Raw genomic sequence first — 21,649 nt, forward strand, 5'->3', positions numbered from 1 at the left:
AAGTGTTATGAGAGCTACAGGGTTTAAGGGAAGCAACTGAATGACACGGCATGCTACAAAAGCCAAAGAAATGTTGCAGTGAATATGAAAAGACAGGACGGTTTCCACAATGGAAGTTTCTTTAAAATAGATGCAACGGAGCACTTTGACTGCGAGTAGCGTGTGCAATTCCTAAGACAGGGATCCTCAAAGAACCCCCCCCCCCATTTGTTTTGATGGGTTTTGTGACCCTGTGGTGCCTGTCTTTTCCAGTGTGAAGGTCCAGCATCACTCCAGAGGGTGAACAGGCTCAGAGTTTACTCCAGTCCATCAGGTGCTGTAGATTATCCTGCTGCTGAGCCTCTTTATAAGCTCTAAACTACTGAAACACACAACATAACCCAAACTGACCTGAAAAAAGGCCCAGTTTGACCTGCCTCAAACTATATTAAAACATTTTATGTATATATAATAAAGAAATTAGATGTATAGCTCACCAAGGCTGCATTTATTTGAGGAAAAATACAGTAAAAACTGTAAAATTGTGAAATATTATTACAATTTAAAATAGCTGTTTTTTATTTAAATGCAAGTTAAAATGTAATTTATTCCTGTGATCAAAGCTGTATTTTCAGCATCATTACTCCAGTCTTCAGTGTCACATGATCCTTCAGAAATCACTCTAATGTGATGATTTTCAGCTCAATAAACATTTATTATTATTTTTATGCTTCAGATTTTTGTGGAAACCGTTATACTCGTTTTTTTCTGGATCCTTTGATGAAATTTAAAAGAGCAGAATTTATTTCAAACAGAATCTTTACTGTCACTTTTGATCATATAATGCAAATGAATTATTCAAATAATGCTGAATAAAAGTATTAATTTCTTTCACAAAAAAAATTAAACTGGTACATGCATACATTCATAAATGACACAAGGCTGTATATTTTGGAACCAACACCAGATGAATCTGCCGATCTCAAACTCAAACTGTCCTTTATACTAAAAGACCCGAGTCCTTTGAGCATGCAAACACACACACACAGACTCTGATGAACCTTTCATTAGTTGACTGGCTCTTCATAAATCTAAACTGCTTTCCTGCGAGATTCTGTCAACAAAATATGCTGCATTTCATAAATGCGACTGCAAAGATGTTGAGATTCAGCAAACTAATCTCGAGAGCGAGAGAGAAAGAAAAGGCAAGAACTGATGCCAACAAACAACATGACCGCAGGGTCCTCTCTGGCAGAAGCAAAGCATTGTGGGTGGCCAACACCAGGAATAACAGGCTGAAAAGCCTTCTGTTAGAGGAGAGAGAGAGAGATGTGGGAAGAGAATCGTCTTGTGTAGTGAGGTGAACAGTGACTCGCACACACTCTCTAAATTTGAACCCAGAAAAGATTTATTCTCTAGATTGTCTTTACTCCTACTTCTAACTTTTGTAGTCAAAGTCCAAGTAAAAATGCATAAAATTTGCCTGCGCAAAACTTGCAAACACAATGCAAAGGTGCTGTGGGTGGTGAGAGCTGCAGGGATGAGGCTTTCATGTAGCCTCTTTTTTAGCACTTCCGGCTCCATCGCCCCGAAGTTAATGGGTTTTTGGTTAAATGTCTAAAACAAGGTTCGTGGTGGATGGGGAATAGGGATGCACCATATATCAGCCACCATATCGGTATCGGCCCGATGATCAAATTTGGCCGATATATCAAAGCTGATAAATAATGGATTGTTTCCTTCAGCTGAGACACTTCAGATGCACTGTTCGCCATGATGGTTTTGAATTGCTTGAAATATGACTGGACAATGGCGCAAAGGACAAGACTATTCAGAGCTGGACAAAAATCGCGGATAATTTGTTAGATAAGCTCAGATTTTGACATACTACATTTCCCTCTCTCCCCTCCGTATTCTACACATCCTTTTTTATGTTTTGGTGGTTTTATATGTGGACAGTTTTCATGGCATCTGTCTGTATATAGTTCATGTGAACTCAGATATGTTCCTGGTATGGTAATTAATATAAAAATTTTGATCACAAAAAAAAAAAGAAATATGATTGGAATCACTTTGAAGAGGAAGATACAGCGCATGTCTGTCATACTCATATAGGAGACATAATTATAATGAGAACATTATAATTGTGTGCTTGGGACATGGCTTTTAATAGTGAGACTTTTGTTTTTGGTAATCAGGCTCTGAAAAATTCAATATAAATTTGGATTTAGATTTATCGGCCAATATATCGGTTATCAGCTTTCAAATATAAAGAATTATCGGTTATCGGCCAAAAATGTCATATCGATGCATCCCTAGTGGTGGACACAAGCTCAAAATATTGTCACGTTATATTCTCAAACATAAAATACATCAGTAATACCCCCTTGTTTTTAGTTTTTGATTTTACTTGCTAACAAGTGTCTAAATAGGACTACAGAGGTTGTCGGTTCATTAAACATCCGTACACAGAACAGGTAAACTCATCTACTCACTAGTAGGATTGAGTATCGTTTAAAACGTAATGATTTCGATTCTGCTCATCGATTCAGATTCTTATCGATTCCTAATTTCAATTCCAATCAGGCAAAAAAAAAAAAACATTTTTTTAGGTATTCAGGTACAGAAACTGAAATCAAACGTAAAACAACACTGCACTTTATAAAAAAAATATACATTACAAATATAGTTACAAAATTTAAGATCAGCGAGTTAATTTTCTCTTTGCATTTTGTTGTCTGATTATGTTATTATAGAGACGTAGAGCTGTTACACGTGCGTTTACTTTGTGTTTACGTTCACTTAAAACATAACCCACTGTGTTTACGAGGATATTTTGACATTTTGTGTGTGTATTTGTGTGTTCAAGTGCAAAAAGACGTGGAAGAGAACTTCAATATCAGGCACTATTCAGTATGAGAGTACGTCGTTTTGATGCGTGTGAGCACAGAAAAGGTCTTCTCGCGCTTGAATGGTTTAAAATGACATTAAAATCACTTTATCTTAGTTTAGTTTCTTTATTTTTAGGCATGGTTTGTAGGGAATTACAAACCTGCGCACATTTATTCAAACGCACATAATATAGACTCAATTCTTAATGCGCATGTGAACGCCATCAGCGTTTATCACAGGTTCAGTTTTAAGTCTGTTTAGAGAGAACGGTGTCGTCTTAGCAGCCCCTAATTTAATAACAAATGATCATTTCGACGGAAGTGAATCAATCAAAACTAACTTTAGCTGGAAAATAACATTATTCAAGAACCGCTATAAAACCAAACCAATCTCTGTTACCTTAAATTATATTAAGTTTATCTCTGTAAAGCTGCTGTGAAACAATCTCCACTGTTAAAAGCGCTATATAAAGGAGGATGACTTGACTTTTTCAGTGCGCGTGCTTTGGATGTGTGTGCAGGACAGAAAACGGCGTGCAGGTAAAGTCATATTAAAATGCACACAAATGAAATTTTTATTTTATAACATGCATCCAATTCCAGAATTGGAATCCATTTTTGATTCCCAACCCTACTCACTAGTCCACCTTTACAGCCTTGCTGTGTCTATAATCGCGCTCTTGCAAACTATTCTAACTCAAACCTTCAGGGAAAATGTTTTTTAATTATAAACTGAAAGAGCTGTCACATGAATCCGGAAGTCAAGTAGTTCGTTTATAGCCTACGCTTAGCTTTATACTTCTGCCGATCGTATTTAGGCTTCAAAACCTCCAGTAAAGGAAACAGTGCATTCTGGGCCGCAGGGAATCTGGGAGCCTTTGTTCACAAATAAACCATCTATTCTGTTCCACACGCCCTGTCACAGCAAAAACCTCAGTACTGTATAAACGTCCTTGAGTGCGGCGGCACCACAAAGCACACACGAGAAACGTCCACTGCAGAAATCCAGTCGGACTGGGTTCCACACACAAGGACATCAGACCGATGACAACGAGAGCTTTTCTTTGCATTAACAAAGCCATGAATAATAGAAGGGTTTTGCTTGCTTTCACCCTCTGCTTTCTCCTTTTCTTTCGCACAAGTTTAGACCAAAATATTTTCTTTTTTTGCAGTTTCTTAGCAACTGCAAATTACAACAGAGAACTGTTCCGATGAGGTCAAAGTCAAAACGTAAAAGCAGAAAGGTGGAAGTGGTTTTGTGGATTAACAGTGAATATTTTGAGTAAAGAACATGCAGAGCATCGCGTTTTACTCCAAACACAACACCAACACAGCGGTTGACGCTCTCATTACATTCGACTCTTGACACGTGTGGAAAGTGTGAGCTGGTGTGTTTTCTGCTTTACAAGTCTAACGTCAGCGCTCAACGTTTTCGCTAAACAACTGGAAGAGAGTCGGACGGTAACGTAAGAAGTTCATGTCGTGTTTTGAGACTGAGTGACTCACCGGCGGTCATTTCTGCGGCGGCGAAACAGTTTTTTAGTGTGTGCGATCTCAGCTTCATTAGGCAGAGGAGGAAAAACCTGCAGACAGAGAGAAAACAAACCAGAACAGACATGAGAAATGCAACAACAAAATACATCTTTACAGTTTATATATGTGAGTGAATCACACAAAAAATAAATGAATTAAAAAGTGAGATTTTATTTTGCATAAAGTTTTTATTTGTTGAAATAATTCATATTTTTATAATTGCAAAATTATTTTCATGATAATTATGCAAATTTTCACACACTCAGACATTTAATTAAACTTTTTTTTTGTGTGTGTACAAGAAATACAGCCAGGATGGAATATTTTTCGTATTTCTTAATATTTTTATTTAAATAATATTTATGTGTGCGCATTTATATGTGCATATATACATTTATATACACATTTAAATTTATATATAGAATATCAGGATAGATGGAACCAGGATATACGAATGTATGTGTATATGTATGTTTATCGTACACATGTACAGTATATGAACATATATATAAAATGATTGCATATGTGTGTGTGTATATATATATATATATATATATATATATATATATATATATATATACACGCAATAATTTTATACATATATATGTTCATATACTGTACATGTGTACGATGAACATAAATATGTATAAAATTATTGCGTGTGTGTGTGTATATACACACACATACGCAATAATTGTATACATATATATGTTCATATACTGTACATGTGTACGATATACATATACACATGCATACATTCGTATATCCTGGTTATATTTGTACAAAATAGCTTATAATATTAAAGTAATGACATGAAATTGTCAAATATGACCCATTACTTGACATCTGCTCAATTCAATTCCATCAAATACAGATGTTTAGAATCAAGTCCCACCCTTCATTATTCATAATATTGTTTCACACGAAAATACGATCATTTTGTGCATGTGACTTCAGAGGTCAGTCTGTTCTGCTGTAGGAACATTATCTGCAAACACAAGAGAACCACAACATCTACAGTACCATAAACTGAAGATAAGATAAAGTTTGAAAAAGATTTCTCTTGGGGACTGCAGGAGGTTAAAACGCCAAAGTTTATCGGCCAGATCTGGGAAACGAGTACTGGTGCATGATGGGAAATAAAACCCTAAACTCTGACAACCTTCCATTTCACAGCAAAATGGAACATTCTTGAGCTCTGAGCTGCAGTAGTAGCAGCACACACACACACACACACACACACGGTCCTCTGGGTTTCTGTTTCTAACCCTTCTAAGTCTCTGAAGCCAAAACCACTGTATGCTGATTGGCTGCCTCTGATTGGACACAGATGTGGCAGGAGATTAGTGTAATTGGCTGCTTTTCCTTGTCGGCTCAGTAATAAGGGCTTCTAACGCTTAACCCCGCCTCCACACAGAAACACAGCCAAAGTCGGACACAGAGAGTCGCCAGCCATCACGTTTATTACAAAAAACAACTGAAACTTAAGAAAATAAACCTCCGGATGCATTCATAATGATAAATATACTGCGTCAAAGACCTGGCTGGACCTTCACCGACCCGTACTGAAGTAAAAACTTCTTAAAACTCATTCAGAAATGAAAACTGTCATCATTGACTCACTCTCATGTGGTTTTAAACCTGTATTACTTTCGAATGTTTGAAGAATATTCCGCCTCTCTTTTACATATAAAACCCAGCAAGACTATAAGAAGGGTTATTGTATAATAAACAGCTTGAAATGCAAATGAACAATTATAAATTCCAAAGCACTCAAAAACTTTTTTTTTATCAAAAACCTATTTCATCATGATAGTTATGCACATTTTGCCTGAAACTTTCTTCACTGTAATGCATCTGGACAATTACATTTTTTATATTATTTTCAACATGATTTTCAAAACGGTAACATAATAATATTTTGTAATTGTAAAAAATGAAGTTAATTTTTGTACAGCAAATACAAATATAATGCATTTAAAAAAAATAATACTACCGGTTAAAAGTATGGAATCATTAAGACTTTTTATAACTCTTCTGTTTATTTGATCAGTAAAAACAGTAATATTGTGAAATAATATTACAAATTAAAATAACTATGTGAATATATGTTCAAATGTAATTTATTCCTGTGATCAAAGCTGAATTGTCAGCATCATTACTCCAGTCTTCAGCGTCACAATGATTTTGAAAACATACTTTTTTTTGATCGGCAGTGTATATATTTTGTCTCATATTTTATATTTGCTTGACAATAATGAGACATAACTTGACAGTCGAGCAATGATTACAATCCAATCGAATACACATGGCTAAAAACAAGACCCACCTTACATGATTTTTCATAACATTTGTTTCACATGCCGAAACTCCTGAATTCAGAGGAGAATTGTATATGATGTTCAGATGTGGCTCAGATGTCCATATTTAAAAGTGGCCAATATCAGATACCAAAAAGTCTCATCTAATAAGCGTTTTGCTGTTTACATGCAAGCAACAAGATCTGATCTGTGCCAGATGTCTGTGGAAAACAACAGAACGCAGACGTAGAGACAACGGAAAGACTTGTGAGGTTATGACTGTCATTTTGGGTTTCGCCCCATCAGAATCCATCAAGTCTGAGTCTCTAAAATCACGAGGAACTTCCTCCGTGGCTGAGAGAGAGGCGTCTCCGCAAACCTCCATTCATCTTCAGTGTGTGTGTGTGTGTGTGTGTGTGGAGCTACTGTTGCAGTCCTGCAGGATGTCACAAGTTGGACGTCTCCGCTGTAATGTTCTCCAGATGATAATCGCAACCACACGAAACACATCCAGACTTCAAAGCGCCTAAATATGTCAATATTTACACAAGCGTGAAACGAAGGAAAGCGAGGCACGAGTTTTCGTTTGACATGATTAAAGTCCTCAATTATTATTCTTGTGCGCAAAAAAAACTTGTTATAATTCTTTAAAGGAAGCGCAAAGAAATCAGGTTTTGTTTGAACATAACATACACGGAGACGTATTTTGAAATACATACAGACAGAAATGTAAGCGTCTGAACAGGTACGTGATGAATAATTATTGCAGAATAAAGGACAGCAGGGAGGAGACCTTTGGTTTATTTTAAATAAGGGTTCGTTGTTTTTTTTAAATGCGAAACAATACGAATGTCCTGTGTGCGGCGGCTGACAGATCAAAGCCAGTGACACACACACACGCGGTTGGGCAGGTCCCCGCTGAGTGTGACCTTTGACCCCCGGGCTGCAGCACTGTTGGTCAGTGCAGATGTGACTAGAGAGGGCGGGAAGGGAAACGTATGCATACCGCCACATTCCAGAGGTCAGAGGTCACAACGGAATCCATGTTCACAGAGAGGCTTACAAGGACTCCTCCCACTCTGACCTGATTGGTCGCAATGATGATGTAACCGTGAGAACTCTGTCAATCAAATGTCTACTCCTCCCATACCATGTATATACCAGGATATTACATTACATTAAAATAGTAATAAACAGTATAATAATAAAAAATAATTAGAAATACAGTATTGTTTGAATAATAAAATGAATAAAATAAGATATAAATAAAATGGTGTATTACAGTATTTATGGTTAAATAACGTGACATTTAATTTTACGATATTATTTTTGACCATAATATATGAAACATACTTAATAAAAATAGTTAATAAAAATGTGGGATACATAATGAGTATATAGTATATCCAGTATATACATAAAAATATATATATTTGGATTAAAACTATACACATACATATACATATATGTACACACACACAATTAATAAAAAAATATATATTATATAATAATATTTAAATGATTTAATTCAAATTAAGACAGTTGTATTTATATGATACATAATTTATATAATATATATATACTCATTGTCATGTTCAAGAAACCAATTTGAAATGATTCGAGCTTTGTGACATGGTGCATTATCCTGCTGGAAGTAGCCATCAGAGGATGGGTACATGGTGGCCATAAAGGGATGGACATGGTCAGAAACAATGCTCAGGTAGGCCATGGCATTTAAACGATGCCCAATTGGCACTAAGGGGCCTAAAGTGTGCCAAGAAAACATCCCCCACACCATTACACCACCACCACCAGCCTGCACAGTGGTTACAAGGCATGATGGATCCATGTTCTCATTCTGTTTACGCCAAATTCTGACTCTACCGTCTGAATGTCTCAACAGAAATCGAGACTCATCAGACCAGGCAACATTTTTCCAGTCTTCAACTGTCCAATTTTGGTGAGGTCTTGCTAATTGTAGCCTCTTTTTCCTATTTGTAGTGGAGATGAGTGGTACCCGGTGGGGTCTTCTGCTGTTGTAGCCCATCCGCCTCAAGGTTGTGCGTGTTGTGGCTTCACAAATGCTTTGCTGCATACCTCGGTTGTAACGAGTGTTTATTTCAGTCAAAGTTGCTCTTGTATCAACTTGAATCAGTCGGCCCATTCTCCTCTGACCTCTAGCATCAACAAGGCATTTTCGCCCATAGGACTGCCGCTCACTGGATGTTTTTTCTTTTTCGGACCATTCTCTGTAAACCCTAGAGATGGTTGTGCGTGAAAATCCCAGTAACTGAGCAGATTGTGAAATACTCAGACCGGCCCGTCTGGCACCAACAACCATGCCACGCTCAAAATGGCTCAAATCACCTTTCTTTCCCATTCTGACATTCAGTTTGGAGTTCAGGAGATTGTCTTGACCAGGACCACCCCCCTAAATGCATTGAAGCAACTGCCATGTGATTGGTTGATTAGATAATTGCATTAATGAGAAATTGAACAGGTGTTCCTAATAATCCTTTAGGTGAGTGTATATATATATGTATATATATATAGACACACACACACACACACACACACACACACACACACACACACACACACACACACACAATGACATATGATTGGAAAATTATTATAAAAAAGAAAACAATATCTTTAACGTATAACAATATCTAACACTAACCACAAAATTCTACAAAGCTATAAACTATAACTTGGCGAATTGGCTAACTAACAAACTGAAAATAAATAAATAAATAGAGAGACGTTTTACTTTCACTTCAGTTCTATAATGTGATATGAGACAATTCAAAAGACTTCGCATGTATTTTGTTTGACTTTTTGACAAGCTATATTTTAATTATTTCCATTAGCCACCAAGTATAACACACAAAAAGTCTTGGAGTCAGTGGAATGGTTCATATTGGACAGGGTGGGTATGATGACGCTAGAATCACACAACCATCAGAGCTAACGAGACCGACCCGCAGAACGACACCGCTCAAGAAAACTCATCCAAGAAAACGCCACTGAGAAAGAACACGAACTCTCCCTGCCACAGATGATATTACAGGGTTATGGAATTGAAAACGCTGTGGATTAAGACATTAACCTGAAGCGAGTGAAGACGTTTCCCATCAGAGGACGCTGACGAACCGTGACACAGAGAATATTACATGCTCTGATTTAAACAGTCCGAGCGGAACAAATTTCAGAGAGATTAGCGAGAGAGGCTCTACAGGTCTCTAATATTACACTCCAGCAGCTTTTAAACTCTGAAATTGAATGTGGAATTGGAAACGGTGAACATACCGCTGGAAACATCTGCAAATAATTCAAACTGATGATTTCAAATAATTCATAGAAAAGTGCTTTTACTTGAACCCACTTGGTATTTAAACTAGTCCATATATTTTCTAGACACCAACCAAGAACCATGTTTACAGTATCTAGCTGATTTCCTGCGCTGTTATTGGCTGTTTGTTTGATCCAATCTCTAATAGAGTGCATTAGTGCCCGCCCCCTTTTTTTTTAGCAGCATTGGTTAATTTTTTCCCCATAGGGACTTTAAAATAGTCTTTGTTAAAGAGTTATTAAAGCCATAAACTACGAGTTGAAATCACAACACTACAAACTTTTTTTTAGGGAATTTTTTTGTTGAAAATCGGACAAAAAGGCACAAGACTGTGAGCTTAACGGCTTTAGTGAGAGAAAAACTACAATCCCATGAATCATTGCGAACAGCATAATCTAATTAAAAACAAAGGTGAAATATAAAACTACTCATTTACAAATGTTGATTACATCTATAAAAACAATATATTTAAGTTTATTGCGAAACTTGCAAATTACGTCATTCGCAGTGCTTCATAAGTGGGCGGAGCTTAAGAGCCATTTTGGCGTTTTGCTTGTTTCGACTCTCTGATTGGAGTGTGTTCAGTACAGCATCATGGGTAATGTAGTTTATCACCAGGAACTCCACTGTTAAACACGATTATTTACTAAGCTGAAATAATGTGGGCTGACGGCTTCAGCAGACGCAAATACCATCGATTAACAACCTCGTAGCTCACTGTACGGCTGCTCATCTTTAAAGTATTATAAGTTATTGTTCAAGTTTTTATTCACGGAACCCGACGGAGGGTTTGTTCACACTGCCAAACAAATCTTATTTGGCACAGTGTTATTTTAGCTTTTATTTTAGTTTTATTAATATTGTGAATTCCTTTTTATTGTTATATTTTTAGTTTGATTTTTTTGTAATTTCGTTATGTGCTTTTGTCATTTTATTCTTTAAAAAAAAAAAAAAATATTGCCATTTAGGTTAAATTTATTTTTTATTTCAATATTAGTTTTAGTTATTTATTTCCAGTTAATAATTTTACTGCTTCAACAAACTTATTTCAGTTTATTGCCAAGACAACATTAAAAATTTGCGTTTAGTTTAAGTTTTTCAACTAATATATAATTTTATTTCAGCTTTATTTCAATTACCAGAAATGTTTTTATAGTTTATCCTGATTTGGCAAAACAGAAACTTAAAATTTCAAGCATTTTCTTTCGCAATTCAGACGACAAATAAATTAAAAGGATATAATGCACGAAACGGATACACCAAAAATACCTTATATTTGCAGGCTGCCTGAACAAAGCCAGAGTGTCCCGTGTGAGATGTGTTGGTATGAGCCTGTGATTCTAAACTTAGCGTTCACTGGACAGAGACGGTTCTTTGTTAGCATCACTATTGCAGGATGACTGAAGCCGTCACCTCTGGTATTAAGGTGACCCTTTTCCTGTTCACGAGTCGGTGTCACGACATTCCGGATAATGATGCGGAATTCCAAGAGGGAAAGTGACACAGGAATTCCTGCACCGCTAGCCGGGTGGAATGAGGAAGACAATGAACCATCAGTCAAAATGCCCAACACTTGGCATGCGACCATGACCAGAGAGAGAGAGAGAGAGAGAGAGAGAGAGACAGAGAGAGAGAGAGACAATCGAAGTATATTAACTGTACACACTCACACAGTGCAGCTGACACACACATACAGTAAACAATGAAAAGTTTTCCAAAGAGAAAGAAAAGGAGGGAATGAGAAACAGGGTTCCCACACCTTTTGACCAATGACTGTCCACGGCTTTTTCCAATCTTTCATGATGACTGGTCAGAGTTGTCATCGTTAATCTATTAATTAATTGAAATATAGCTGAAATGAAAATAAAAATATATAAATATGAATATTTGATGAAATATGTTAACTTATTTTATTTATTTTAATTAGTTGGAAAGACAACATTTCTAATTTTCGTTTAAGTTGAAGTATACTCAAATTAAGACTAAAACTGAAATAAAAAACACTGGAAACCAAATAGAATTAGAAAAATAGAATATAATAAATAGAAAACAGAATTTAAAAAATAATAGTAAAATGTCAAAAGCACATCAAATTACTTAAACTATCATGTAACCCCATAATGTGTGACACATTCTAAATAAAGACTTGGCACACCAGGGAGTTATGCAATTGCTGGGGTATCCTGGGTGGCTTCCAGAATGTTGCTATATGGTTGCTAGCCTGTTCTGGTGGTAACCAGGGAGTTATTTTGTGGTTGCTAGGCAGCTATGGTTTGTCACCAGGTAGTTGCTATGCTTATGCTTTGATCATAAATACTATGCATTTGTTAAGCTGTTCTGCTTGGTCACCAGGGAGTTGCTATGAGGTTGCTAGGCTGTTCTGTTTGGTCACCATGGAGATGCTATGATGTTGCTAGGCTGTTCTTCTTGGTGATCAGGGAGTTGCTATGAGATTGCTAGGCTGTTCTGCCTGGTCACCAGGGAGTTGCCATGAGGTTGCTAGGCTGTTCTGTTTGGTCACCATGGAGATGCTATGATGTTGCTAGGCTGTTCTTCTTGGTGATCAGGGAGTTGCTATGAGATTGCTAGGCTGTTCTGCCTGGTCACCAGGGAGTTGCCATGAGGTTAATTCAGCATTCAGGTGGTTAATCACAAATACTATGCATTTGTTAAGCTGTTCTGCTTGGTCACCATGGAAATGCTATATGGTTGCTAGTCTGTTCTGATTGGTCCCCATGGAAATGCTATATGGTTGCTAGTCTGTTCTGATTGGTCACCAGGGAGTTGCTATGCAGTTGCTAGGCTGTTCAGATTGGTCACCAGGGAGTTATTTTGTGGTTGCTAGGCAGCTATGGTTTGTCACCAGGTAGTTGCTATGCAGTTTCTTGGCTGTTCAGGTTGATCATAAATACTATGCATTTGTTAAGCTGTTCTGCTTGGTCACCAGGGAGTTGCTATGAGGTTGCTAGGCTGTTCTGTTTGGTCACCAGGGAGTTGCTATGATGTTGCTAGGTTGTTCTGCCTGGTCACCAGGGAGTTGCTATGATGTTGCTAGGCTGTTCTTCTTGGTGATCAGGGAGTTGCTATGATATTGCTAGGCTGTTCTGCCTGGTCACCAGGGAGTTGCTATGATGTTGCTAGGCTGTTCTTCTTGGTGATCAGGGAGTTGCTATGATATTGCTAGGCTGTTCTGCCTGGTCACCAGGGAGTTGCTATGAGGTTGCTAGGCTGTTCTGCCTGGTCACCAGGGAGTTGCCATGAGGTTAATTCAGCATTCAGGTGGTTAATCACAAATACTATGCGTTTGTTAAGCTGTTCTGCTTGGTCACTATGGAAATGCTATATGGTTGCTAGTCTGTTCTGATTGGTCACCAGGGAGTTGCTATGCAGTTCATGTGCAAGTTGCTATGAGGTTAATAAGCTGTTCTGGATGTTTACCAGGGAGTTGCTATGCAGTTGCTAGGGAACAGTTGCTTAGTAACAGCACACAAACGCAGTAGGATGACGCACAAACTGAACTTTAATACTCTCACCGTGGAATGATAGTAGTAGTGCTGCACTAAGACAACACTGTAAATATGTCTCTCTCTTTTTATCACTAAAAATATCTGTATTTCATCTTTAAAGCACCAAGGTTTTGTAACACGACACGTCATACAGTCGCTTGAATTGGCTAACTAGCATCCACCCACAAATTCCACAACTCCCAACAGACGATTCCGCATCCAAGCTTCCCTCATTGACCTCCTCGTTCCAGCAGTACGACAGAGAGAGCAGGTAAGATCTGTGTGTCGTCTGGTTGACAATCACAGGAAAGGGAGGGTGTGTGTGTGTGTGTGAGAGCTGCCAGGGTCTCGCTCTCTCGCTCTCTCTCTGCCCCTGTCGAGCTGCACGTAGATCAGGGGAGCGAGCGCTCAGTGTCTGGCCGCCACAGGCCTTTTGTTCTGCAGGAACTAGACATGTCTACAGTATCTGACCCATCACAGACAGGCCGCTGATATCTCTCTCTCTCACACACACACACTGTTCATCATTAGTTTACTAATGCATTAACTAACAACTGAGACCTTATTGCAAAGCGTTACTGATTTAACTACATGGTTGAAGTGCAGATAACACACACGTGCACAGACACATGGACAGACGCACACACAAACACACGCATACAGACGCACACACAAAGACACGCATACAGACACACACACAGACACACACTTAATCTATTTAAACAAGGTCATGCTATTGAATTTCCGTTTTTTATCTAAATTACAATAAATACTATAAAACAAATTCTAAAAGAAAACAATATTTACTGTTTTCATGAATCATTTTAACTTAGTCCTCAATGCGAGGTTTAGTCCGACTTACCAGTAACACTTTACAATCAGGTCTCATTTCATATTAGTTACATACATTAGTTAACATGAAATATCAATGAACAAAACTTCTACAGCATTTATTTTTATTAACTAACATTAGCAAAGATTAATAAATGTTGTATGTGCGTTGAACATTGTTAGTTTATGTTAACTAAAGCATTAACTAATGTTAACAAATGAGACTATAATAAAGTGCTATCTGATTTAACTAACTTCTGGGTTAAAGTACAGTTAAGTAAACACACACACACACACACACACACACACCTATACGGAAACAGACAGACTGACTCTGACCTTATTGGAAACGGAGCTAATTTTGTGGGAATAACGGGAAGAGTGAACGTGATAAAACACACACACACACACACACACACACACACACACACACACACACACACACACACACACGGTATCACTTCCTTCAGCTCTGTATTAAAGACAATTAAAGTTTACAATGCACAGAAACATCCGCTCACATTGACACATACATACACACACCAAACAAACACACAACAGCACACAATATAAACACACCAGCCAAACACTCAGATAAAGTGTGTGTGTATCTGTGTGTCTGTGAGAGTTTGTATGTGTGTGTGTGTGTGTTAGTGTGTGTGCGTGCATGAGTGTGTGTGTGTGTATGTTAGTGTGAGTGAGTGTGTGCGAGTGCATGTGTGAGTGTCTGTGTAAGTGTGGGTTGTGTGCGTTAGTGTGAGTGTGTGCGCACGTGTGTGTATGTTAGTGTGTGTGTATGTGGGCGTGTGTATTAGTGTGTGTATGTGTGTGTGTGTGTGTGTTAGTGTGTGTGTGTAAGTGTTAGAGTGTGTGTGCCAGTGCCACAAGGCATTTGTATCTTGCAGATATTGTTGATACGGTGACAAATAATAGAGCAACACTTCAAAACCACTCGCCTGACACACAACACACAAGATATCAGTGCGGTCATGGATTATTAGAGATAACAGAAATAAATCATTCATGCCAATAATTATTTCACACGACTCTGCCAGGAGAAGATTCTTAAACTCAGACTCATAATAAACATCTGTCAGTCATGTATGTAAATGAGCTCTGTTTTGATTGGCTGACATCTGTGTTCCTCATACTGTTTTATGGACTGTGATGATGATTTTCCATAATAATTATAATAATAAATCTAGTTAAGTATGTATATATTAGGGGTGGGGGGAAAAATCGATTCTTAGATGCATCGCGATGCGGACGTGGACGATTCTGAATCGATTCGCAAATGTCAAAAATCGATTTTCGAAAAAAAAAAAATAAAAAAAAAAAAATATATATATATATATATATATATATATTTATTTATAATAACGTAATATATTGACGGAACTCTGAAGCGCGGAAGTGCAGTGCCCGGACCGTCTGTGTTGTGCACATAACAGAGACGCGATGACTGAGCGCGATTTCCAAACACCCTCCTCGTTAAAAGCTGACGTGTGGAAATATTTTGGCTTCTGTGAAGTTGAAGGGGGGAAAGGAGCTGGACAAGAGCCACACTATTTGTAAGCTTTGTGGAATAAAACTAAAATATTTCGGAAAACACGACAAATATGAGAAGCCATATGACACGTTTCATATGGCCACCAAAGCACATTTTTGTCCCGCCAAAGCCTTTTTTGATCGGTGAGTGATGTAGAAAAAAAATGACTGCTGCGCTTGACAGCCGCGAGCAGAGAGAGAGAGAGAGCCCCGGCCGCGCGCGCGCACTCTCACGTCTTCAAACAACACGAGCGCTGTCTTGGTCTCTCTCTTCCTCGCGCATATCAAAATCAATTGACACGATAGTAAAAGGTCGGACGGAAGACCGCAGTTTCACGTCGAGCATTTGGAGATTTTTAGAGATTAGAGACTCTAGGCCTACACTCAAAGAATAACATATCACTAAATTATAAAGGCCTGTAGTTAGTGTGTTGCATTTTGTCACTGTGTTCTACAGTACAGTATATAAGCTGAAGCTACAGTAAGCTGTTCAAAAATGTTCATTTTGTCTTCTTAATGATTAAATTGGACAATTTTCTTCTAGAAAGACAAGGTGTTCAGGTGGAGAAAAAACTTTCTTTACCTTGACATGTTTCGACTGCAACCTGCAGTCTTCCTCCACCTGAACAACACCTTGTCTTTCTAGAAGAAAATTGTCCAATTTCTACAGTATGTTGGTTCTGATCTACTTCCTAAAGGAAATAAGCCTTTCATTTATTTGTTATTGTTTAGTTCAACTTGATGAGTCACAACACAATGTAATGTATTCAAGTTCTACAGAACATAAGCTACATACACGACACAGAAAGTGCTTTGAGTTGTTGTTACTCAATAAAAGAGTTAAGTAATTCAGCAGCTGACTTTTTTTAATACTGCAATCACTTTGTAGTGTATTTTCATTTACTGTTGTGAAATGGAAAATCAATAATCACTAACCGAGAATCGTTAATAATCGAAAATCGACTGTAATCGAATCGGGACTTCAATAATCGTAATCGAATCGAATCGGGAAATCAGACAGATTAACCACCCCTAGTATATATGCATGTCATTTTCACTACCATTGAAACGTTTGGGCTCAGTGCATTTAACATCGTTCTCTTCTGACTTTGCTGTTGGAGGAAACAGGAACATGAATGATATTTGCTGTGGTTTCTCATGTTCCTCTTTAGAAGTTTACTCCTCTAGAACTTTCGTCCACGCTCCAATTTTAACATCCAACAACGTTTACCCAGTAAACGAACACAAGCACAGAGAACAAGGAGAAAGACGAGTATGAAAAATGGCTGGCATCACACACACTCCACCCTGTCTGCCAGCGCCGCGTAACAGACACACACACACACACACGTCTGTGCCCGCGGACGACCTCTGACCTGCCACATCCCGCTGGCTGGGCAGACAGGTGCAGGGAGAAAGAAAGAAAAAGAAAGAAAGAAAGAAAGAAAGAAAGAAAGAAAGAAAGTGAGTGAGTGAGTGAGTGAGTAAGAAAGAAAGAAATCGAGCGTCAGCGTCAGTTCTGGCAGGCCAGGTAGTCAAGCTGCTGCTTATGCTATTTGCTATCAACACTGTCCCGTCAGCTGATCTGCTCCAGCTGAGCCGCATTAGCTGGTTAACTCCCCTCGCTGTTCAATGGCCAAGCTCAAACAAGGCGCCTTATTTTAAGCTCATTCACCTTGCTCATACATGCTTGCTGCTCGCTCTGCTAGCTCGCTGCTCGCTTCTGCTGGCTCGCTGCTCGCTTCTGCTGCAATATTGACACAGGACGACGTGATTCATTCTCCATTCATCTCTGAAAATCTTCACGAAGCTAAGTTCCTTTTTAATATTCATTGCTAAAAGCTATCAGTGTGTTGGCAACATCCTTCTTGTTAATGCTATTCGTGTGGCATTTGGGCTTATCTAACTAATCGTTTTCATAAAAATGCTTATGCGATCATATTGGCTACGTGCGTTATCTGTTGTCATTGGCAACTGATCGCGTTGCTCACGCTGGCTTTTACCACTATGCAGCGCAGATTCAAACAGCTTGCTGTGATAGGAATTCACTTCTGCGGACTGCCTCCGGACCGTATACAGCTCATTCTTACGCATTGTGCAACAACTACGGCGGTGACACGTACTCGCTCCGGTTTAACCCTTTAAGCTATGGGGCGGTGGTTTCTGCTGCTTACGAACGATACCTCCGTCCCGATGTTCGGGATATTCTTGACGCCCAGAAGCCATGAGCTCAAGTCTCTGATTTGTTTCGTTAATAAAACACATTTGATCATTATTTTGCTCGCGCTCTGCTCAGTTAACGCCCCTGAATGCGCTATCAGCTGTTCATTTATTCATCTAGCTCGTTCTCAGAGGTGGATTAATCATCTATCCATAGAGCTTACACTGTAGACTGTCAAACAGTAAATACAGATAATCTAGGTAACAGCATGTTTTAGCTATTGCGGTCTTGATTAGTCATTTCAGTAATTAATCAATATTTTTACTATTATAAATCGCTAAATCAATATTTTTACTATTATAAATCGCTAAATTAGGGCGGCTCAGTCGACACCGTTCGAGACACTCAATTTTGTTTTGGGGGGAATAGCTCGTGTGGTCAAATAATCATCCTCTGTATCACAGAGGATTGCCAGGTGTGGTTTTGTTTGGGGGGATATTTTAGCTCTCACAGTCTAAAACTGTGTGAGCGTTCCCTAATGCTGCTGCTGCTGTCCTCTGACTCTCTGCTATTTCATGGTGCTCATGAAAGGTCAGAGGACTCCCTGAACAGAGCCATACCGCCAAATTTCAATTCAGGAACATCAACCTGTTTGCAATCTATTCAAATAATTCTTAATTATTTTGTCTGTGTGTTCTTGACTTAATGGACCTGACAGAAATCGAGCGTCAGCGTCAGTTCTGGCAGGCCAGGTAGTCAAGCTGCTGCTTATGCTATTTGCTATCAACACTGTCCCGTCAGCTGATCTGCTCCAGCTGAGCCGCATTAGCTGGTTAACTCCCCTCGCTGTTCAATGGCCAAGCTCAAACAAGGCGCCTTATTTTAAGCTCATTCACCTTGCTCATACATGCTTGCTGCTCGCTCTGCTAGCTCGCTGCTCGCTTCTGCTGGCTCGCTGCTCGCTTCTGCTGCCCGCCACCTCCCCAGCTCCTCCTTATGCATAACGTGGCATTTGCTATGTCATGTTGCTGCTCTGTTCACAGGGGGATATTTTAGCTCTCACAGTCTAAAACTGTGTGAGCGTTCCCTAATGCTGCTGCTGCTGTCCTCTGACTCTCTGCTATTTCATGGTGCTCATGAAAGGTCAGAGGACTCCCTGAACAGAGCCATACCGCCAAATTTCAATTCAGGAACATCAACCTGTTTGCAATCTATTCAAATAATTCTTAATTATTTTGTCTGTGTGTTCTTGACTTAATGGACCTGACAGAAAGAGTGTGAGTAAGTAAGTAAGAAAGAGAGGGTGAGTGAGTGAGTGAGTGAGTGAGTGAGTGAGTGAGTGAGTGAGTAAGAAAGAAAGAGTGTGAGTAAGAAAGAAAGAGAGGGTGAGTGAGTGAGTAAGAAAGAAAGAAAGAGTGTGAGTAAGTAAGAAAGAGAGGGTGAGTGAGTGAGTGAGTGAGTGAGTGAGTAAGTAAGTAAGAAAGAGAGGGTGAGTGAGTGAGTGAGTGAGTGAGTGAGTGAGTGAGTGAGTGAGTGAGTGAGTGAGTGAATAAGTAAGAAAGAGAGAGTGAGTGAGTGAGTGAGTGAGTGAGTGAGTGAGTGAGTGAGTGAGTGAGTGAGTGAGTGAGTGAGTGAGTAAGAAAGAGAGAGTGAGTGAGTGAGTGAGTGAGTGAATAAGTAAGAAAGAAAGAAAGAAAGTAAGTAAGAAAGAAATAAAGTGAGTAAGAAAGAAAGAAAGTAAGTAAGAAAGAAATAAAGCGAGTAAGAAAGAAAGTAAGAAAGAGAGTGAGTGAGTGAATAAGTAAGAAAGAAAGAAAGAAAGTAAGAAAGAAATAAAGTGAGTAAGTAAGAAAGTAAGTAAGAAAGTGAGTGAGTAAATAAGAAAGAAAGAGAGTGAGTGAGTGAATAAGTAAGAAAGAAAGAAAGAAAGAAAGAGAGTGAGTGAATAAGTAAGAAAGAAATAAAGTGAGTAAGTAAGAAAGAAAGTAAGAAAGTGAGTGAGTGAGTAAATAAGAAAGAGAGTGAGTGAGTGAATAAGTAAGAAAGAAAGAAAGAAAGAAAGAGAGTGAGTGAGTGAGTGAGTGAATAAGTAAGTAAGTAAGAAAGAAAGAAAGAAAGAAAGTGAGTAAGTAAGAAAGAAAGAAAGTGAGTAAGTAAGAAAGAAAGTAAGAAAGAAAGAAAGAGAGTGAGTGAGTGAATAAGTAAGAAAGAAAGAAAGAAAGAAAGTGAGTAAGTAAGAAAGAAAGAAAGTGAGTAAGTAAGAAAGAAAGTAAGAAAGAAAGAAAGAGAGTGAGTGAGTGAATAAGTAAGAAAGAAAGAAAGAAAGAAAGAAAGAGAGTGAGTGAGTGAGTGAGTGAATAAGTAAGTAAGTAAGAAAGAAAGAAAGTGAGTAAGTAAGAAAGAAAGAAAGTGAGTAAGTAAGAAAGAAAGTAAGAAAGAAAGAAAGAGAGTGAGTGAGTGAATAAGTAAGAAAGAAAGAAAGAAAGAAAGTGAGTAAGTAAGAAAGAAAGAAAGTGAGTAAGTAAGAAAGAAAGTAAGAAAGAAAGAAAGAGAGTGAGTGAGTGAATAAGTAAGAAAGAAAGTAAGAAAGAAAGAAAGAGAGTGAGTGAGTGAATAAGTAAGTAAGAAAGAAAAAGAAAGTAAGAAAGAAAGAGAGTGAGTGAGTGAATAAGTAAGTAAGAAAGAAAGAAAGAAAGAAAGAGAGTGAGTGAATAAGTAAGTAAGAAAGAAAGTGAGTGAGTGAGTAAATAAGAAAGAGAGTGAGTGAGTGAATAAGTAAGAAAGAAAGAAAGAAAGAGAGTGAGTGAGTGAGTGAATAAGTAAGTAAGTAAGAAAGAAAGAAAGAAAGAAAGTGAGTAAGTAAGAAAGAAAGAAAGTGAGTAAGTAAGAAAGAAAGTAAGAAAGAAAGAAAGAGAGTGAGTGAGTGAATAAGTAAGTAAGAAAGAAAGAAAGAAAGTGAGTAAGTAAGAAAGAAAGAAAGTGAGTAAGTAAGAAAGAAAGTAAGAAAGAAAGAAAGAGAGTGAGTGAGTGAATAAGTAAGAAAGAAAGTAAGAAAGAAAGAAAGAGAGTGAGTGAGTGAGTGAGTGAATAAGTAAGTAAGTAAGAAAGTAAGAAAGAAAGAAAGTGAGTAAGTAAGAAAGAAAGAAAGTGAGTAAGTAAGAAAGAAAGTAAGAAAGAAAGAAAGAGAGTGAGTGAGTGAATAAGTAAGAAAGAAAGAAAGAAAGAAAGTGAGTAAGTAAGAAAGAAAGAAAGTGAGTAAGTAAGAAAGAAAGTAAGAAAGAAAGAAAGAGAGTGAGTGAGTGAATAAGTAAGAAAGAAAGTAAGAAAGAAAGAAAGAGAGTGAGTGAGTGAGTGAGTGAATAAGTAAGTAAGTAAGAAAGTAAGAAAGAAAGAAAGTGAGTAAGTAAGAAAGAAAGAAAGTGAGTAAGTAAGAAAGAAAGTAAGAAAGAAAGAAAGAGAGTGAGTGAGTGAATAAGTAAGAAAGAAAGAAAGAAAGTGAGTAAGTAAGAAAGAAAGAAAGTGAGTAAGTAAGAAAGAAAGTAAGA

The 21,649-nt window shown here is 38.0% G+C and overlaps 1 protein-coding gene across 2 annotated transcripts in view; it reads right to left on the bottom strand.

Moving 5' to 3' along the window:
• Positions 1–21,649, bottom strand: part of ctif (CBP80/20-dependent translation initiation factor) — an 86,228-nt gene that overhangs the window by 34,294 nt on the left and 30,285 nt on the right. For both annotated transcript variants that reach the window (XM_056266119.1, XM_056266118.1), the window contains exon 8: positions 4,377–4,453. In XM_056266119.1, coding sequence (XP_056122094.1) covers positions 4,377–4,453 — 77 coding nt within the window. The remainder of the gene's footprint in view (positions 1–4,376; positions 4,454–21,649) is intronic.

The sequence above is a fragment of the Rhinichthys klamathensis genome, unplaced genomic scaffold, assembly GCF_029890125.1.
Source record: "Rhinichthys klamathensis goyatoka isolate OS25496 unplaced genomic scaffold, OSU_Roscu_1.1 h1tg000245l_1, whole genome shotgun sequence".
Classification (NCBI taxonomy): domain Eukaryota; kingdom Metazoa; phylum Chordata; class Actinopteri; order Cypriniformes; family Leuciscidae; genus Rhinichthys; species Rhinichthys klamathensis.